The 20,949-nt window shown below is 37.1% G+C and overlaps 3 protein-coding genes across 5 annotated transcripts in view; 2 read left to right on the forward strand and 1 right to left on the reverse strand.

The window, feature by feature from the left end:
- Positions 1 to 684: 684 nt before the first annotated feature.
- Positions 685 to 9,609, forward strand: thoc1 (THO complex 1). The gene is made up of 21 exons (XM_065267949.1): positions 685 to 762; positions 1,147 to 1,220; positions 1,787 to 1,847; positions 3,359 to 3,428; positions 3,569 to 3,687; positions 3,813 to 3,861; positions 5,279 to 5,374; positions 5,454 to 5,536; positions 5,634 to 5,707; positions 5,810 to 5,918; positions 6,006 to 6,140; positions 6,940 to 7,040; positions 7,138 to 7,204; positions 7,290 to 7,340; positions 7,533 to 7,603; positions 7,754 to 7,849; positions 8,481 to 8,546; positions 8,629 to 8,712; positions 8,801 to 8,948; positions 9,036 to 9,120; positions 9,211 to 9,609. The coding sequence occupies exons 1-21, from the start codon at positions 712 to 714 to the stop codon at positions 9,486 to 9,488; spliced, it is 1,968 nt and encodes a 655-aa protein (XP_065124021.1). The 5' UTR covers positions 685 to 711; the 3' UTR covers positions 9,489 to 9,609.
- A 35-nt stretch (positions 9,610 to 9,644) lies between these two features.
- Positions 9,645 to 17,263, reverse strand: usp14 (ubiquitin specific peptidase 14 (tRNA-guanine transglycosylase)). The gene is made up of 16 exons (XM_065267960.2): positions 17,097 to 17,263; positions 15,631 to 15,776; positions 15,511 to 15,543; positions 14,607 to 14,711; positions 14,372 to 14,475; positions 14,215 to 14,273; positions 13,890 to 14,020; positions 13,037 to 13,117; positions 12,851 to 12,933; positions 12,573 to 12,687; positions 12,426 to 12,491; positions 12,244 to 12,336; positions 12,017 to 12,148; positions 11,304 to 11,364; positions 11,114 to 11,221; positions 9,645 to 10,462 (listed from the first exon to the last, which is right to left on the reverse strand). The coding sequence occupies exons 1-16, from the start codon at positions 17,110 to 17,112 to the stop codon at positions 10,326 to 10,328; spliced, it is 1,470 nt and encodes a 489-aa protein (XP_065124032.1). The 5' UTR covers positions 17,113 to 17,263; the 3' UTR covers positions 9,645 to 10,325.
- Positions 17,264 to 17,901: 638 nt separating this feature from the next.
- Positions 17,902 to 20,949, forward strand: part of rock1 (Rho-associated, coiled-coil containing protein kinase 1) — a 68,856-nt gene continuing 65,808 nt past the window's right edge. For all 3 annotated transcript variants that reach the window (XM_065267964.2, XM_065267965.2, XM_065267967.2), the window contains exon 1: positions 17,902 to 18,741. In XM_065267964.2, coding sequence (XP_065124036.1) covers positions 18,649 to 18,741 — 93 coding nt within the window. In that variant the 5' untranslated portion in view covers positions 17,902 to 18,648. The remainder of the gene's footprint in view (positions 18,742 to 20,949) is intronic.

Raw genomic sequence — 20,949 nt, forward strand, 5'->3', positions numbered from 1 at the left:
ATTTGACCCAACAATGAGTTAAAACAACCTAACATTTTGGGTTGAAACAACCAAGCCAAGGTTAAAGTTAAATTACATCCCAACAGGCTGGCTTCTTATTTGACCCAACTATAAATTGAAAAAAAAAAAATGCTGGATTATTTTCAATATAAACATTTTCTGGGATAGTTTAACCCAACGGCTGGGTTCGTCCCTTTTTGACCCAACACTTGGTTAAAAATAACCCAGCATTTTTAGAGTGTCACCAAACCCATTGTAAAAGTCTCATCCAAAATACATGTTAGACAACTTAATTTATTGTGAAATTATAAACTTAATTTATATGTAAATAATGAATGTTTTTTTGCTCATTTTACCTGTTTATTTTCTAGTGTTGGCAACACCAAATTATCATATTATTGTTGTAACTTAACTAGTAATGTCAGTAAGATCATATGGTATTTTGTGGGGAAATTGGGGTTACCATGGTAAAAAATATTGTCTTGTGTTTTATAAAATACAATACATACGTTTTTATAATGCATTTTATATATTACAATACTAAAATTCTCATTATAAACGTTTAACTGATGTGTTAAGATATTTTGATGTTCCGCAAACTGAAAAGGCACGTGACTGCCATCTGCTGGCCATTTATACAAATGTCACTGACGTTAAAGTGAACCGGAAGTAGAATCTATCAGGGGTCAGACGGACAAAGCGCCAGTAAAGATGTCGCCGCCGACACTGTTCAATTTTACTGAAGCTAGAGATAAATTTACGGTAAGTCATTAACTCTATATAATAACGTTAACTTACCGATAGATGTGCTTTGACATCGACAAAGATTGATGAACGTTTTTAAAGGCAGTTCACTAGTAACAAGTTAGTTTATCACATGTCAAGTACTAGGATGTTGGTTTACACACAATGTTGTTATCAAATGGTAACACTATGTAAATATATATCAAGATACTGAAAGATTACAGTATATGTACATTGTACAATGGGGTACATAGTAATGTACCCCGATATATTTATAGTATCATTTAATACCATGTTTAACGTACAAAAAAAATTTATCTAAACCACTCCAAACGAAAACATGTTCATCTTCATTTTTATCGGTCTAGTCTGGATCATAATGAACCCATCTCTTTTCTGCAGGTTGCCACCAAAAGTGCTGTGGATATCAAAAACTGTAAACCTCTGACCACCGCTTTTAGTCACCTGCCTGGAAAGTAAGTACTTTGTGGTAATGTTATTTTATTTTCAGTTTTGTAGCACAGGTATGGGTTAATATATTCAAGAAATTTTTATTGGTTAGGTGTGAATCTAAAGCTGTTAAGACGTGTTTGCTGCACTATATTAAAGATAAATGTGATGTAATAATGCTTACAACGTTTGTAAAAGTATTTACAATAAATTTGGTTACACTTTATTTTGACAGTCCACTTTAGACATTCTCCTAACTAAAAATCTATAAACTTATTTCATTAATTGGCAACTATATGGCAACTAACTGTCCTTAGAGTATTGGTAGACTATAAGGGTTAGTGGAATAAGATTTTTTTTACTTAAAATTATATAACCAAGTAACATGTTTCACATTATTTCTGGAAAAAAAAAGGAACAATCACTCGCTTTGTCTTGCCAGAATCTCTGCTTTTTGCATCAACTTAAAACGGCTTATTCGTAATTATTGTTATTGCGATGTGCATATTGCAGTATGCACATTTGTAATATTTAGGTGATTTTGCTGTATACTGCTGCCCTACTTACTGTGATGTCATTTGATTGTTTACAGTGAAACAGAAAAGAAAAGCACTCTGGATCAGGCTCTTCGTGGAGTCCTTGAAGATCAGATAGTGAGTTATCCGTATCTCATTGCAGAGCTGCCAACTTCTGAGTTCAGCTTGGAGTGAGATTTTTTTTTTTTTTTTTGGGGGGGGGGGGGGTTGTGGTAATAATTTTTTATATAAGTCCTAACCATTTGCCAATTGATAATAGTGTGGATTTTAGCTATTTCTGTGTTAAATAGTTGGAAAAGACTGCGTTAAAATGGTTCAATACAAATCGAATCATATTTTAGAAATTAAATTGAAATAAAAGCTTTTACTGAGTTTAAATGCCTGAGATTAGAGTCTTTACTATTGTTTTATACACTTATGCTTTCCTTCTGATAAAAGTGCCAAAAAAGTTCTTAAAATCTAATGAATACTGGTCTCTGTAAAATGTATAACTGCAGATGACAGCAGCTTTGATTCAGTTTATCCAGTGAGAAAGAGAAGCGTAAGTGATGATTTGTGATTGGTGATAGAGGACTGTCACAATCAAATAAACCAAATTAGTAGTTTATATTAAACTAAAGCAAGAGATAATGTGTACGTCAAGACCATATAATTATATTTCGTATATATTATTGTTTATAGATGTCAAATATAAATTGACCTTTTTCTCTTTTATTAAAACCTGTCACCGCAAACATCACGCAGGCTTGTACTGCTTGCAAACATACACACGTGACGCGAGTGATGGTTGATTAAAATTGCTGTTTTCTGAGGGTATCTGCGTGCGTGGAATCCGGGCAATTCTCTGCTTTTCATCCAGACCTTGACGCTTTGTGTGTTCGACTGGTGCGGAGCTGACTGATCGGCGTATGACATCAGAGTCACGCGATAGCAAAGGTAAAGGCGGACCCTTTTGTAACATTTCGACTTGCTCTCGCGGTACTCTGATGTCCTCGCTGCCGAACTTCCTGCGCAGCGCCACATAAAGTGAAATGCTCTTTGACTCTTTGCAGCAAAGTACCAGCAACATGAGAAGTGGTGGCACATAAGACAGTGAAGGTACGCTAAAATATAAAAGTGTCAATAATGTGAGCACTGCTTTAGCTACTTACATCGTGCGTTGCTCTTTCACCATCGCGCAGCCGCGCACTCGCTCTCTGTAGTTTGTAGCTGGCGCTTCGGCATTTGTAGACAATAACTCCACCTTCTTTGATTTGATTCGCCTTCGCATCATTTTGACTTTGACGAGCGCTTTATGCTGTTTGAGGCACGCCAGATAGAGATAGGCGTTTTACAGTATTTACAGTTAGGTATTTTTATAAAATTATTTAATGTCTTTTATTAAACTCAATGGGAATCTAAATGGTGGGCACGAGCCTGCGTGAGAAAATGGATGTGTGGCGTGAGAGCGTGAGAATGGGGTCAATTGCGTGAGTCTCACGGCGAATGCGTGAGAGTTGGCAGCTATGTCATTGTGAATATGTTTCTGTAGGTCAACTGAAGGAGTGTGGCACTTGCATGTAATACTTGCAATTCGTAGGTGGGAGATTTGATTTGGTAAAAAAAAAACATTTTACATTATTTTCCAGGTAACGCAGAAAGTGAATGTTGAGGATTTCCTTTCTCTGATCTACATAAGTATTGATTGTGTGACTGAAGGTATGTAGACATAAACTGCTACCTCTCATCTGTGATGAAAGTTTACGTCCTGTTGGTGTACTTATTGTGTGCATAAGAAACCATTTGAAGATCACTAATCTTCTGCATTGATTCTCTTCATTATGCTAATGTTCATGCAGGCATCTGCTCAGCTACCTCTCCATTTCTTCTGCTGGGAGATGTTCTGGACTGTCTTCCTCTGGATCAGTGTGAAAAAATATTCTCCTTTGTTGAAGAAAATGTTGCTACATGGAAGTCTGTGAGTTTGCAACAGAAGTTTTTTTTAACTTGATGGTTGTTTAACAAATGTAGGTTTGATGGAGTTATAAGGAATACTATTAATAGTTGTTGCTGTTGTTTACATTTCTTCTTTCATATTTACAGAATACGTTTTACTCGGCTGGAAAAAACTACTTGTTAAGAATGTGCAATGGTGAGTTATGTTTTTATATGCTTAAAGGAAAACAGCACTATTTTTCAATATTTTACTATGTTCTTACCTCAACTTAGATGAATTATTACATCCCTATTTCCCTGTTTTATTTTGTGCCATCATATTTACTCATGTAACTACTGATGTAACAGTCTTTAAATAGGAAAAACATGGAAGTGTTTGGTGACTTCTAAATTTATCCCGTTTGGAATATATGCCCGCCATAAGAATGAATGGGGCTAGGCTAAATGCTAACACATTCATGATGCGTTGTACAAAGATTAAAAGTGCACGCATTGAAAAAAGATAGGGATGTATTAATTCGTGCAAGTTGAGGTAAGAACATAGGAAAATATTGAAAAACGGTGGTGTTTTCCGTTAACATTGATAGGATCAGATACAGAACTATTCTATGTTTGTCTGTTTACAACAAAAATATCTATACACCAGACATCTTATCTATTATCAATTCAAGCATTCAAACATTATTATGTTCTTTATAAAATGAATAGTTCAGGTAATGGATGCTGATTGGTCCGTTCATCCGTTCAGAAACGCACAAAATAACTGTTCACCAGCTAGTGCGAGTCTGTGTATAGATTTTTAGTGGCATCACGGTGAGATTGAAAATTGCAACCAACGGCTCAGTCCAGAGCTCAACCTCCCTTTCTTAACGCATAGTGAAGCTACGGTAGCCTCCACAGGACAAACATGTCATCGTCTATGACAAAACGCACTCCATAGAACAGTTCAGTGGGGGCCGGTGACTTCTTTTTCAAGGGCGCATGATGCGAAGCTCAACAAAACATGTATTTAGCCCGTCATGTGGGTGGCTCGTCGTGTCAAAATATGCATTTGAACCATATGCATCATGTCAAAATATGTGCCTGCTGCGGACGTTTCAGAGGGGTTTATGATAAAAGAGATGCTCACGTTTGCCAGATACTCGCTTAATCTAATCAGACTTTAGTGTTAGGTTAGTTTCTTCCAAGTATTTGGTGAATGTGAGTGTCTCTGTGAACGTATATTGACATGACGCATGATGCACATAGATTCACATTTGGCACTTTTAAAAGTGTGCTAATAAATAAAAATTTTGCTTTTTTGTGTAGTAATCGTTTTATAAAAGCAAAATGGAACAATTTGACATATTGCTAATGTATTTACTGCTAAAGGTGCTGCAGACACAAAATGCACAATGCCCTCTGGCAGTGAATAATATTCAAAACATAATCACTTGTACCTTATTTCTTCAATATAAAAGATATGTTTCATCTGCTAAAATTAGAAATGTATGGCTTTATATTAATTATTACCCTATCTCCCTAATGACCAATGATACAATATATTCAATATCCCATGTTTTCATCATTACATTGAATTAAAGTAGCCTGACATATGTACCATCGCCCTACAGATCTCCTCAGAAGGCTCTCTAAAACTCAAAATACAGTGTTTTGTGGACGGATTCAGCTGTTTTTAGCACGTCTCTTTCCTTTGTCAGAAAAATCAGGTATGTTCTTTGAAAATAGTTTTTTCCACTTCATTGGTTTTTTTTTTTTTATAACTGAGATGTTATTGTCTGTCATCAGGACTGAACTTACAAAGTCAGTTTAACCTGGATAACATCACTGTGTTCAACAAAAATGAACAGGAGAGCACACTTGGACTGCAGGTAAATATACTGATCATCACACATAAATTAACCAGGTGAAGACTTGGTTGAACCAAGTCTATAAAAAGCTAAATGGTGCTTATTTTTGTTCGTCTAGCACTCAGAGGTAAAAGAGGATGGGATGGAGGTAGAGGAAGGGGAGATGGGCGAGGAAGATGCACCTGCACCCTGGTGAGAAATTATAAATTTTTATTATATAATTATAGCCTTATATAATTTTGAATTAAATGTGTGAACAAAGCCATAGTGTTTAAGTTATAATTTTTTTTATAGTACCATTCCCATCGACTACAACCTGTACAGAAAGTTTTGGACACTACAGGACTACTTTAGAAACCCTCTACAATGCTACGACAAATTCCTATGGATGACATTCCTTAAGGTATTTATCAGCTTACTTAATTTGTTATTTATCTTCTCCTTTAAAATCTAACCAACATGAATGTGACTTCTCGATATGTTTTTGCAGTATTCAGATGAGACACTCGCCGTGTTTAAGAGCTATAAACTAGACGACATGCAGGCGTCTAAGAGAAAGCTGGAGGAGATGAGGACCGCTGCGGGAGATCACGTTTACTTCGCCAAGTTTCTCACCAGTGAGAAGGTCGGTGCTTCCAGTCCTTTAAAGAAAAACACTACCGTTTTTCAATATTTTACTATGTTCTTACCTCAACTTGGACAAATTATTACATACCTATCTTATTTCAATGCGTGAAATCTTCGTACAGTGCGTCATGAATGTGTTAGCATTTAGCCTAGCTCCATTTATTCCTTGCATTTTAAACCCACCAAACACTTCCATGTTTTCCCTATTTAAAGACTGTAACATGAGTAGTTACACGAATAAGTATGGTGGCACAAAATAAAACGTGGGTTTTTTTTTAAGTGGATAAAAATGAGAATTATATTGTATGTCGGAAGAGCACTTAGTTTGCCGCACTTCGACCTCAGTGCGCAGTAATATTGACAGAAGTTTGAGCAAGGGCGGTGGCGAGTGATGTTACTGTGCGCCGAGGTCGAAGTGCTCTGTCGCCGCTCATTTTTTATCTGCTTAAAAAATTGCCATGTTTTATTTTGTGCCACCATACTTACTCATGTAACTACTCATGTAACAGTCTTTAAATAGGGAAAACATGGAAGTGTTATGTGGCTTTTAAATTCATCCCTGTTTGGATCCTAAGGAATGAATGGGGCTAGGCTAAATGCTAACACATTCACGACACGCTGTACAAATATTAAGTGCACACATTGAAAAAGATAGGTATGTATTAATTCATCTAAGTTGAGGTAAGAACATAGTAAAATATTGAAAAAAGGTGATGTTTTTCTTTAATAAAACAAGTTTGTGTAGATTTCATTCGTGTGTGGTTTATGACGACAACACATTTCCATTCTTCGAACAGTTGATGGATCTTCAGTTGAGCGACAGCAACTTCAGACGACACATTTTGCTTCAGTACCTCATTCTCTTCCAGTACCTCAAGGGCCAGGTCAAGTTCAAGAGGTCAGAGAGGCAGAAAAGGTTTATTTGCTTAATTTTATGCTATGAGACTTTAATCCTTTACTAATATTTGTTTTTTCTTTCTTTTCAACTCTCACAGTTCCAGTTGCGTTTTGAATGATGATCAGTCTTTGTGGATTGAGGACACAACCAAACTTGTCTATCAGGTTTGTGTCTATAGCATCATCAGTGTATAGTAGGTGTGTAGGCAAAACTTTGATCACAATTCACCTGTCTCTCTTTCCATTGAAGCTACTAAGAGAAACCCCTCCTGACGGTGACAAGTTTGCATCTATGGTTGAGGTAAATATTCCAATTGGTTGGTTTTTAAGCTATACAACATATTTAGGTAGTCCAATGTAAAAGTGTTTCAAAACAAAACATGCAGTGCACTTTAAATGATTAAAAATTAAACATTTCTTGTGACACATTTGTGTCTGAATGTTTGTTGTACTACGTCTGTATGTCCACTCATTATTCTTTTATCACCAACAGCACATTCTGAACACAGAAGAAAACTGGAACTCTTGGAAGAATGAGGGCTGCCCAAGTTTTGTAAAAGAAAGGTATTGCATAAAAAAATAAAAGCTATATAGTCCTGATTATATTGTTACTTTTAATTAAAAGGCTAATATACATTTTCATTAATCATAAACTTGACTGATCTGTTTTGCTGCTATGACTGTGATATGCAAATATCTGTTTATTTTCCTCAGACCCGCAGAGACCAAACCCATCCGGCCTACCAAAAAGAGACCAGCACCAGAGGACTTTCTGGGAAAAGGCCCTGATCGCAAGATCTTCATGGGAAAGTAAGATATTAACAGTGGCGGCTGTTGACTTCTCTTCCGAGGGGCTTAAATTAAAAATATGTCTTCAGTGTGTCGTGTGTTGCTCATTATGTCAAATATGTGTCCGTTGCGTCATGTGAACCTATGTGCATTATGACCAAAATGTATTTCCAATGCTTCGACACTTTCTAACTGACCCACTGATGTCACATGGACTACTTTGATGATGTTTTTATTACCTTTCTGGACATGGACAGTATACCGTACGTAGATTTTCAATGAAGGGTCAACAAGCTCTCGGACTAAATATAAAGCATCTTAAACTATGTTCCGACGATGAACGTAGGTCTTAGTTTGGAACGACATGAGGTTGATTATTTTCATTTCCTATATAATAAACCCATTCGAAGAGTCTGCAGCAGGCACATATTTTGATATGACACGTGATGTACATAGGTTCACATGATGTGCAAACACATATTTTGACATGACGAGTAACACACATAATGGGCTAAATACATGTTGTGATGAGCTTCGCATCGTGCACGCTCGAAAAAAGTGTCACCGGTCGCCATTACATATTAATATTTAGTAATAATTTAAACTATATTTGTTACTGCCTATACAAATTTGACACTCGCTCTTTTTATAGTGACGAACTCACAAGGCTTTGGAATCTAAATTCAGACAACATGGAGGCCTGCAAGTCTGACAGCAGGTTTGCCTTTATAAACACTCGAATTATGGTTTATTCATTTAGTCAGAGCAGTTTTTCATTACTTTCTTCTTCTTTGTTAAAGGGAGTTCATGCCGTCACTGGAGGATTTTTTTGAAGAAGCCATCGTACAGGCCGATCCAACAAACATGGTGGAGGATGCGTACAAGTAAGGCCTTTTACAAATCCACAATAAGAACATCAAATTAGACATGAGACCCCAGAATAAATCAACTCTCTTCTCTGTCTTATCTCAGAGTGGTGCGCAACTCAAACTACGGCTGGCGAGCCCTGCGGCTGCTATCCAGGAGGAGTCCTCACTTTTTCCAGCCCACCAACCAGCAGTTCAAAAGTCTGGCAGAATATCTGGAAAACATGGTTATCAAACTGGCCAAGGAGCTACCTGTGAGTAGACCATCCACCTTATGATGTTAGAAAATAAAGAGGTAGTAAATGCTAATACGGTTGTGCTTTTTTCCTCTTAATTTACAGAAGGACATTCCATCCGAGGAGATAAAAACTGGAGAGGAAGATGATGATGAGAATGGGGATAACTTGTTGAAAGAGAGCAATGACAGTGAGTACATGACTCCTGTGACACGTACGTTATTAAAATAAGTATGTAGTAAGTACAAGTATGAATTTAGCTTAATTGTTCTCCCGCTAGGTCCCAGCATTCAGAGCAAGGGAGTGACCAATAGTCAGATGGATGAGATTGCTGCCAAGCTCGGAGACCAGTGGAAGATACTGGGGGACCATCTGGAAATGAGCGAGAAGGAGATTCGTGTAATAGAGTCTGATAGTGAGGATGTGGAGCTGCAGGCAAAGATGCTGCTGGTGGCCTGGCAAGACCGTGAAGGCCCTCAAGCTACGATGGAGAGCCTGGTCACAGCCCTTAACGCAGCTGGCTTCAGCAATATCGCAGATGTCCTCAATGAAACGTAACTCTCTGCTTTTCCCCAGCATCTCCTTCGTATTTCCCAACTTATTGGTCGGTTTTATTCATTTTTGATGACATTTGTATGTTTTTGATGTACCTTTTGAAATAAATGTCCAATAAATCCAATCGTTTTATGTTTGTTAATAAAACACACAAGAGTATTGATTCATTGGCATGTTTATTTTTCACTGTTTATGAAAAGCCAGCAGTCAATAACTTATTACAGAGATGTGTTGAAGTCCTCTTACATTATTGTATTTGGGTATTTTTAGGGCATAGGAGTTTACAGTGGCATTTGTTGTATGGTAGATAGGAGAGCGGTATTTGAACATGAAGACCCATCCTCTCAAAGTGCTTCAAAGTAACAAAATCCACCTTTGATATTAAAACCAGGCCTACCATCATGCAACGTATCAATGTAAACTTTGTTCTCTTTGGGGTGAGAAACCCAATATCATACACCCTCATCCTAATGTAAAATAACTACATGGAACAACTTATTTTCAACAAATTTCCAGTAAAAACTGCAATGGGTACTGTATAGTGAGCATGAACACCTTTTACAGGCTTAAAAATATACAATGCATATAGAAAACATTTAGAAAAGAACTGCTCCAAGTCCAAACAAGGATCAGGTCCGGCAATCGCTTCAATCAAATTTACCATCCGCGGAAGGGGAGCAAACACCCTCATATGACATGCCACTCGTGTTGATGCATGAACAGTTCAGAAAATATTAAGGTCAGGTTTTTAAAGACACCAGGATTTATTGCACATCTAATACAGACAGTGCTGTGAAATGGCAATTATGTATGGTTTTGATTTTTAAACGTGAACCGCTGTTACTCAAGTATTTCCAGACGTCGTGGGCCGTACAGGAGGACGTATGCTATATGCCAGTCGCCACCTCCAGACAGCTTCAGGATGTCTTCAGGGGCCACCACACTGACCTTATCATCATCAAACTTCACCCATTCATCTGTTCAGAGATGGCAAAGAATCAATACCAGCTATAGCGTTTATAACATTAAAGTTATACTCCAGCCAAATAAAGAGAGTTTTAGCATTGTGAGTGTTGGTTGCAATAAATACGTTGGGTTGTCCAAAATGGCACCATTAGCGAAAGCTAGTTACTATAGTTTTTACCCACAAAGGCATTTTTTTGACATGTTGGAGCCATGTGGATTACTTCTATGGATGATGAATGCACTTTTGGTATTCAGAAGTTGTTCCCTGATGCTTGGGCGAGCAAGGACATTTACTAAAATAACTTTAAATGTGTTTGTCTGAAAAATGATGGACACATGTATCTCAGATTGCTTGAGGGTGAGTAAATCATGGAGCAATTTTTATATTTGGCTGGAGTATCCCTTTAATTCACTCCATAGAAACAATCTATTCACACAAGCAAAAGTTTGAAGAGTCTTGCTAAGCAAGTCAGTTAAACTGTTGACACATTTTATAGCAAGTTTGTTACCAGTTTGGAGAACAACTTTATGCAGTATTTTTCTCCTTTGACACCCATTAAAAATAGTTACATGGTGACAAACTAAAAGTAACAAATGCAATAATATTGCTAGGGACTGCTTTTTTGAAGGCCACTTATTAGTGAAAGGAAATTATTTTATACCTTCTTTCCTTTTAACCCAGGCGACATAGTGGCCAGATGAACTGGATCGACCCTGATGTGTCAGAACCGCCTGCAGGTCATAGTAACCGCTGTTGTTGGAGCCCAAGTCTGCAGACAACAAAAAGTAGTCATATAAACCCACTTGAAGAGTAAATGGTGCTGTTAATGTACACAAATCTGAAGTACTAACCGTCGGGAAAGCAGAAAGGATCATATTTTGTATCTTTTGGTGTCACAGCCTTCTGATTCACCTGTTGGCATAATACAATAAGACAAAAATATCAGTACATTTGCTAATGGGACCTTTTAAAGGGCACCCATTTCATTGCTAAAAACAACATTATTTTGTGTATTTAGTATAATACAATGTGTTTGCGTGGTTTAAGGTTAAAAAAACACATTCTTTTCCACATACTGTACATCCAGATTTCCCTCTCTTCCTAAAACGCACTAATTCATGTACAAAACTCATTGAGTTTGAAAAGCGCTGTGTCCCTGATTGGCCAGCTAATCTGTACGCTGTGATTGGCCTGAATATCTATGATGTCAGCTGGAAATGTGACGCTCCTTACCATATTTAAAAGATTCGGTCACAGTGCAATGCTAACAGGTGTTAACTTACAGGCTATGAGTCAAAGCGGGAGGAATTACGATAATGTTTTGTCTACATCACCAATCCCAGGAAGTAAACTGTCGCCTACAATCCGTGTGTTTGTTGTAGTCCAAGAAAAGAGATTTATGTTGGAGACAATAACTCACGTCATCGTTTACTTTACTATGGGTTTGTACCTTTTGGCTATCGTTAACATGTACTAATACACACCAAAGGAAATGTAAAATTGTGAATCGGATAATTGTTAAATGTCTTTAAATGTTTTCATGGTCACATAATAGGACACTTGCTTTTGGCTGCTGCTGCATCTCCAGTTTCTTGTCCTCGACCTCTTTGAACTTGGACCTCACGGAAACCATTTTCTCTTGAAGTTCGGCAGTGCATAATTCATAGACATCCAGCATGAGAGGAAATTTGACATCCTAAAGAGAGCAAAACAGATATGCAAACATCACAATAAAACTCGAGAGATTTTCATGACAACGTGATTTAGTAAGACATCTCACACCAGACTCACTTTAAGGACTTTGGCATTAACAGACTCTTTCTCTTTGTAGTAGAATCGGACCATCTGAACTGTCAGGTACGCTGGGAGACGGCTTATTTTGGACTAAATTAACATACAAAACATACAAAGTGACTTAGTTTCACAGTTTGCCTATTTGACATTCTTCACATCCAGTCAAAATATAATCATACCGATTTGATATAGTGCGCATTTCTTTGTAAAGAAGATGAGAACTTTGTGATGTCCTCCTGTAGCCTCTAAAAAAAAAGAAAGGTCAAGATTAACATGGACTGTGTGGGTAGTATTTCCTGTGAGAGTATCGACTGATCTCCACTCACCAATCGGAGTCCGGTGGCGAGATATTTGACTTCCTGGTTGATAAAGCAACTGAGTTGCAGTTGGCTCTCTGTGCCTTTGGTCGGTTCTTCATCCTCGGACTCAGTGCACTTCATACTGCACACATACATGTTAAGGACCTTAACACACACATACACATTTATATCTACATGATTTGAAGATACAGCTTGAAAGATGACTACAGCTAGAATATTATCATAAACTTAAGTCTGTATCTATTTATGTGGGAGTGAATGGGATCTATTGAAAAAAAGGATACGTTGTGTCAAATTCAACACCAAAATACTGATCAATGAAGTTTTTCAGTTTTGTTGCGGCAGCAGCTGCACTACCACTGTCACTCTGTTAAAGACAAAAGTAGTATAGAAATTGTCATATAATAGCATTGCTTTGAAAATTACATTAAAATCACACATTATTTGAACATATAACAAAGCATACTTGCCTCCATTGGGGTTTCTGGTTCTTCAGGCTCTAGTTTCTGCTGAAGGACCCGCATTACCTGGAGCCAGCACTCATTGGCATCCTAGGTAATAAACAGTAATTAAAATAATAATAATAATAATATTAATAATAAAAATATTAAAAGGGACATTTCACAAGACTTTTTTAAGATGTAAAATAAAATCTTTGTGTCCCCCAGAGTACATATATGAAGTTTAAGCTCAAAATTCCCCACGGATAATTTATTATAACACGTTAAAATAGGCTTTATGCCCAGCTGCACTACTTCCTGAACTTCAGCCAGCTCCTTGTTTCCTGTCTGCCATTATTGGACAAACTGATTAATCCAGGTGTGCCTGACCTCAGTAGTCACAAACAAACTGATTAATCCAGGTGTGCCTGACCTCAGTAGTCACAACAACAATAATCAGACACACCTGGATTAATCAGTTTGTCCAATAATGGCAGAGAGCAAAAAGGAGCTGGCTGAAGTTCAGGAAGTAGTGCAGCTGGGCATAAAGCCTATTTCCACTTTGTAGGTGTGAGCCAAAATTGTCATTTTGGGCGTGTCCTTTAAAATGCAAATGAGCTGATCTCTGCACTAAATGGCAGTGCCGTGGTTGGATAGTGCAGATTAAGGGGCGGTATTATCCCCTTCTGACATCACAAGGAGAGCCAGATTTCAATTTTTTCACATGCTTGCAGAAAATGGTTTACCAAAACGAAGTTACTGGGCTGATCTTTACAAAGCCATGGTTGAAGCTATCATTTCTAGCATAGTAATATCCTGTTGATTTATCAGTATCCCTAAAAATCCTCAGCCTTGGTCTGTCTATATCAGTTTGCACCCTGACCTGCTGGAGGTACTGGCCCTGGTCTCCTTTCTCTGCAAACTGTGGGAAGGCCATGTGCAGGAACTGCAGCAAAATGATGGGTGGAATGCTTGAGGAGGTCTTGTCCATTGACTCGTACAAATCACGCAGAGCTGAACAAAAAATAGTTGATCAAATATATGCAACATGCTGTGTACATTTGGCATGGTTACCCCACCAGATTTGATTCTGTATTAGTCTTGAACAAATTTGCTTGGAAGGACCGATCACCAAATGTCCGGCAGGGTAAATATTAAAAGATTCAACCGCTTATTAACCTCTGAAATGAAGTTAAGTAATATCTCACCTGCTGTGATGTACTGAGACGGTGCATTGGCACCAGAAGACCGCAAGGCACCAGAGTACCTACAGGTAGAGGCAGAATACCACAAGACAATTGTTACACCAAAAACAACTTTAAACTAGATACTAAACTTGATATGAAGAGACTGTCTGAAACATACCTCCTGAGAGCATTTTTGAGCTCAGGCACTGAACGCAGACACTGCACTGTAGCATTCATGTAACACGTGTTACCCAAATTTGTCAATCCACATGGCAACTCCATCTGAACATTAACAGAAATTTGAGAATGTTTTTACAGCTGAATTTCACTTTATGTCCCCTGGTTCCTGAAAACTTAGATCTTGGTTCAGAATGATCTGCTTACGGAGTTCTTATTTAAGTCAGAAAACTCACAGCAGATGCAAGCTGCTCCTCCGTCATGTCCTCCACAAACATGGGCCGTACTGCAGGCTCCTCAGGCAGGGCATCAGCAGAGCCCATCATAAGAAGGGTCATCCCCTAAATAAATGAAAAAAGATCCAACTCAAAATCAATTAAAATAATTATGAAACATTACCCACAATCAATTTCATTTAAGTTTACATGTATGCATTACAAGGTAGAGATGCACTGATATAAAAAATTTCCACAGATACCGTTAGCCGACTATTCAGACTAATATCGTCCAATACCGATAGTTTGGTGTTTGTTAACTTGCATTAAGTAACTTCTGAAGATTAAATATAATGACTGTTAATACTGAACATTAAAGTATTAAATATTTCTATACACAGAGCTCTAATTCATTGCATTTTCCTATCTTTTAATTGACAGGATATATCGGCCATAACTATCGTCCAGAAGTGTTAAAATTGCTTTTATTAACCGATTATTGGTCGATAGATAGGTGTATCTCTATTACAAAGTATACATTTTATCAGCGTGTGTTTCTAGGATCAAACCCAAAACCTTTTAAATGGCTAACAGAAATATGTACAACAGAGCTAAAGGAACACATTTAATAATGTGACTTTTCTGAAAAAAAAAAAACAAAGCTTAAACTGTTTTAAATATGGCATTATTTGCTATTTTATAATATTTCTATTATAAACTATTATTTATTGCATTAATTATTTATATATTTGTAGAATGGCTACATTACTTACAACAGTGGTCTTAAACAATATCTAAATAGCCATTTGACTATTGAGAAACATTTCTGGATAGCTTGCACAGCCTAAACTTCAGACCAGTAAGATCCTAAACATCACTAAAAATCCTCATAATTGAAAAAGAAAACCGATTTAGTAATACTTACATTTTTCAACTTGATATTTCCCCATTCGTCATCCTGGTAAATAAAAATAAGCCAAGTCACACATCTGCAATTACACTGAAGACAACAAATAGAAACCCTCACGATGATCATGCCTGTTACCTTCAGCGTTCCTCCTTTCACCATGACTTTCTGTCTGTCTGGTTGAACCCCTGTCAGAGCAAACAGCTGGGCTTTGAACACCATGGGCGGCTCTTCTGTGTTCAACTCCACGGCGTCGAACTTCTCCTTTCCCCATTTCACATTTACTGAAAGATCGCAACAATGACATGACAAAATGACTTAACATCACATTTCTGAATGTTCTTGATACCTACTAACAAACATTTGTCATTTAAAGTGATAATTCACCTAGAAGGGACAATCTTATCATGAACTACTCATCTCTATGGGACAGTTTCCTAGTTTATTTCAGGACTAGGCCTTAGTGACATAAGGACATTTAAGACGTTTTTACAAACTAACCTTACAGTAAAACAACACTGGTGTGCATCTTGGGACAAAACAATGGCATCGATATATGTTAAGATATGTCAGTGCGCAATGTTTTTAAATTAAGGCAGCTTAAACATGCATTTTAGTCTGAAACTAGGATAAATCCAGTCCACGAAAATTGTCTTTAAAATCTGTATAATCTCTCTCAATCTAGCAGAATATCCTTATACTACATACAAACATTGGATTTTGTGTGCATTTAAGGTCAAGGTAGGCAATGTCTTCTGTTCCTCACAAAATCATATAATTTTGCAAGATTTAAATTCAGGACTTGTACCATATTGCTATCATACACTGATGCACACAAGCCAAGCAAAACACAAGTGACAAAATTTCTGCCATCAAAAAATTATTTATATAAAATATTATATAAAATATATGTTTTGATCAAATATTTTATAGCTTTGATATATCTGTAAACTGAAATTTAATACAATGAAAGTTCACACACCTGCTATTTAGCAAGTTAGCTAAAATCATCAGCTGTTTTTCCCACTCAAAACTCACAGTGTGTAAACAAGTTATATAGATAATTCTTCTCCACTGTAAACAAGCTGACCTTGAACTTTTAATTCACTTAAATTTCCTGTTTGATTCATAAACAAAGTTAATTTGACAGGTTTAGCATGATAGGCTAAACTGCATATCCTAAGTCCTCTGATAATTTTGTAGTTAATAGTTTGCAAATAATTGTAAAGTAGTAAATTATTCAATTGAATCACAAGTATCTGCTGATTAAAAACCATAACGGTATCATTTTAAAAGACAGTTTAACAAAGTGCAGGCTTTAGTCTTAGCCGATGCTAACATGCTGCATCACTGGACAGACACTTAAGAATTCACATTTTAAATGTTCACATTAAACCATTTCTACCCTAAATAAACGACATGACAAAACATTGCTATAGGGTTTCTGTCACTTGTTTAGCAGCTCTTTAATGTATCGTTGTTGTTTTTTTAAATTAACCATTGAGGCCTCGAGCTACTGTCTCGTGCTAACTGCGCAGCCTCTTTTCACACATCTCTTAACTTTTCTAGTCTGTGATTTGGATAAAAATAAATCGTAAACAAACCTGTAAATACGGGCATCTTTCTGTTAGCTTGTCCTTTACAAAGCTCGGCAGTTTCAAATGCCGGGTGTGAGTCGGGATGTAGAAGATTTGTGTGTCTAACTTCATTCAAACGGTGGCCCACAATGACGCTGCAACTGCATGCTGAACGGATCAACGCGCTCGGTGAGCGACTATGTAAACCTGAGGCACAATTACTATGAGGAAGGCTTGGATCATGAATATTAATGAGGACTTCCAAACGTTGCCTGGTCACCTTCGTACACCAAATCCTTATTTATGAGCAAAATTGCGCAGTACAGAGGTTTTGCGACTATCGATATAGGGACATAAAATATAAAGTTCAAAGCAAAAATGTGTGATTTTAAAATCATGTAACTTCTCTGCTTACATTAAATCCAGACCCCATGAGATATTTATGAGTATTTATGTGTTAAGACATTTTTCTAAGATCTTGGTTACCCGGTACACCCTTGTGAATTGTCATGAGTTCCTTTGTAGACTTGAATTTACGATTCATACTATAGTACAGGCGTACCTCATGAATATTAATTAGGTAAGAACCACTTGATTGGCTATACTATTTTTTCCGAATTAACGAAACATAGTAATACAGTAAATAGTTAACTTCTGAATATCGAATTAATATTATGTTACACTACTGAATGCTGCTGAAAAGAAAAATATTGAAGTTACAGTCTGGTTAATATTTATAAGCTCAAGACGTCCCATCGTGATTTTGAATTGCCGTAAGCTCTACGTACGGATGATCTGCGCATGCGCAGTCGGGGACGTTTCGAAGTTGATTCTCCGGGGTGTTTCTACAGGAAGGCGGACATGTTGGTCAGGCTGTGAGAGAATATCGAGCACTCTTTTTTGAAAAATAGCATCGATTAAAGTCTGATTTATCTTTATTGTTAGAGCCTTGTGGATTACATGCATGTCGAGAAACGTAAAGCCGGCCATTGGACCAAGAGAGATCAATCGCGGAAGTGCTTATTAAGGATCGTTTTAACCTGGATCGTCTTTTAACTTAATCGAAATTTGAAAGGCGAAGTTTTTTTCGCCAGTTCTTACTTTGCAGCTGTCAGACTTGTTTGGCCTCGCACTCATATGGACACATATGTGGATAAACTAAGTTAATGTGACCGCATGTTAACTTCGCAACACTTATTTTATCACTTATTTTGAGTGAATGTAATGTTTGTGTGTGTTTTTTTAAATAGTCGGTTCCACTCGTTTCTCATGAAGCTAAATTAGCTTAGCGCAGTATAATCTGTTGCTGCTACTTTTGTGTTTGTTTGCCAAGTTGTCATGGACTAATTCGTGCGTCCCGTCTTGTTTTTCTTTTCTGAAAATGTGGCTTTTCGTCATTTCTCCGTCTTTCATGGGTTTCAGCGAACGTGATAATAGGGGAGTAAGACATAAAACGTCGCTTTGATCAAACTGCTGTTTATTGTATTGTGAGGGCAGGGGAAGTTAGCGAGCTAACTCGCTAATCTTAGCCAGATAAACTCATATCTCCTGGATTAAACTCATTTGATCGCTTACAAACATGTCTATTGGAGAAAGTTTGACAGCTCGTTTCGAGAAGATCGATGCCATGCTGAAGGATCCCAAATCAGAGGTCAACACAGACTGCCTATTGGTAAGTTTATGAGCTTTATTAGTTAATATGACTGCTTTAACGATCATTGTGATTTGGTAAATTGCTGGCAACATTAATACATCCATATATAAAATGATAAATAAGCTTAACACAGTGCACACACATGTCAAAAATGTGATGCGCTGCGATGTATACAAAACAATACAGTAGCAGCAGGGTCATGCTTTTGCATCATTGATCATGCAGTAAATGACAACATGAACTAGTCATTATTATTTACTTTAAAGTGCTTTTGGTTACTTTGTCTAGATATCTATTTATGAACATATTTGAAGTAGTAACTACCCTTTAACATGTACAGATTTTTGCCATGAACTGAGTGATTACCAATGCAAAGTTATCTACATCAGTTTACTGCACACTATTATCAAGTTAAATTTCTTGATCATAGACACTAAATGACAGTTTGTGGATTATCCCTTGGAGGGTTTAAACCTGTAACCTTTCAGTAATCAGCTCAGATCTTTAACCACTAGGCCACACCACCACCCAAAACCCAGTGCAATTTTGAAATGCATTCTGTATTCATTCTCATTATTTACCTGCTTGTATACTCTGCCAAAGCAGAGTTGTAAGTTGTATCTCAATTTGCTTTAAATATTATGTTGCTGTGCTGTGGTCATTAAATAAGAAAGTATGTCATTTATGTACTGTCAGAGTTTGAGTTGGCTTTTGGATCTATGTGAAGATATTTTGTGCGAAGATATTTTGTGCACTTTAAATATAAAGTCGCATTAAGAAGATGACGTTTCAAATTCTGACATGAAATGCACACTCTTGAACAAAACCTCGGTTAGACACTGGAAGTGATGCCACTATTAATATGTATCTTTATCAAAGTTTTTGACAACCTGAACTATTATTGTGCTAAAGGTCATAGGATTTCTAAGTCAGTAAGCAGCAATGCTTTTATCAAACAGTTTAGGGATGAATCTGAAAAGCCTGTCAGGAGCATGTCTGGTTTATATTTTACTCAAAAGATGGATTTCACGAAGCTTTTTTTGAGGAAGCATGTGATTTTTTTTCTCCGACTGTGACATTATTTGCATGTGAATGTAACCACATTTTGCCACCTAATTCTGATTACTCTAATGCAAAAAATGCTGTAATGGTAAAAAGTGAATGATATATTGTTAATGAATCAAAAACAACCAAAGGGAAGAAACTTGCTATTGAATGATCTGGTTTCATTTCTTTTTGTTTTATTTTTGGGCTAAAATGTAACCTGGTCATCTTTTTTTGTATTGATTGAGTAAGTGCTACATGATGTTTTTGACGGTAAAAGGTTTTACACACTGGTCATTGACCTTTTTTATTATTAGATGCATTTGACTATAGCTGATGTTTTATTCAAATGCTATGCATATCTCATACAAATTATTTTTAATGCGTCTCTTTTCTTCTGCTTTCATCTTGCACTTTTGCTAAAATCATTACGGTTGAGAAGTGTAACTTATTACCAGGAATGGAGAACGTGTGTCCCCAAACATGAACTGAAAGATTATTAAATGATTCATTCCATACTCCTGGGAATCATGTGACACAAGTGATTATGATACATTCAGTAACCTCGCAGTCTTTGTATAGACGTACGCTATGTGTTTGCTCTTCAGAGGAAAGGTACTTTTGTTTAATTCATCTGAAGCCTCCTCTCACCTCTGGCCTGTTCTTACCTGTTTTTAAATGTGTATCTGCTCACCTGTCCCTGAATCTGCCTCTGATACTTCCTGTTACTGAGGTAGCTCGAGATATGACTTGTCTATTGAAACTGCAGCGTGCAGACTCCAGAACTGCATGTTCCTGAGGGCAAAGGGCCGGTCAGGCCCACTGTATTGAAAAGCTTGTGACAGTTTCTCGCGGTACAACAGGGTTGACTTTTTCCCCTGGCTGCCTCTGCCACGGGACTGAACCGTACAACCTGCATCAGTATTTCCAGTCTTGTTATATTTTCCTTAGACTTTACGTTCCTGGAGAAATGTGTCAGAAAAGACGATTTTTCACACGAATAGTTCTTTCCACACGCTGACCTAATTTGAGTTTGGTGACTTGGTGAGAGGAATTTCTTTTGAAAGTGTGATTGGTAAAATTTAATTTGTACCTTTTATCTAAGAGATGCCCAAGCGGTCACTGGTGTGATACTCTTAAAATAGTACATAAAGAGTGCAAATAAATGTTTATATAGGTACC

Source organism: Paramisgurnus dabryanus, chromosome 6, assembly GCF_030506205.2.
Source record: "Paramisgurnus dabryanus chromosome 6, PD_genome_1.1, whole genome shotgun sequence".
In the NCBI taxonomy this organism is placed as follows: Eukaryota; Metazoa; Chordata; class Actinopteri; order Cypriniformes; family Cobitidae; genus Paramisgurnus; species Paramisgurnus dabryanus.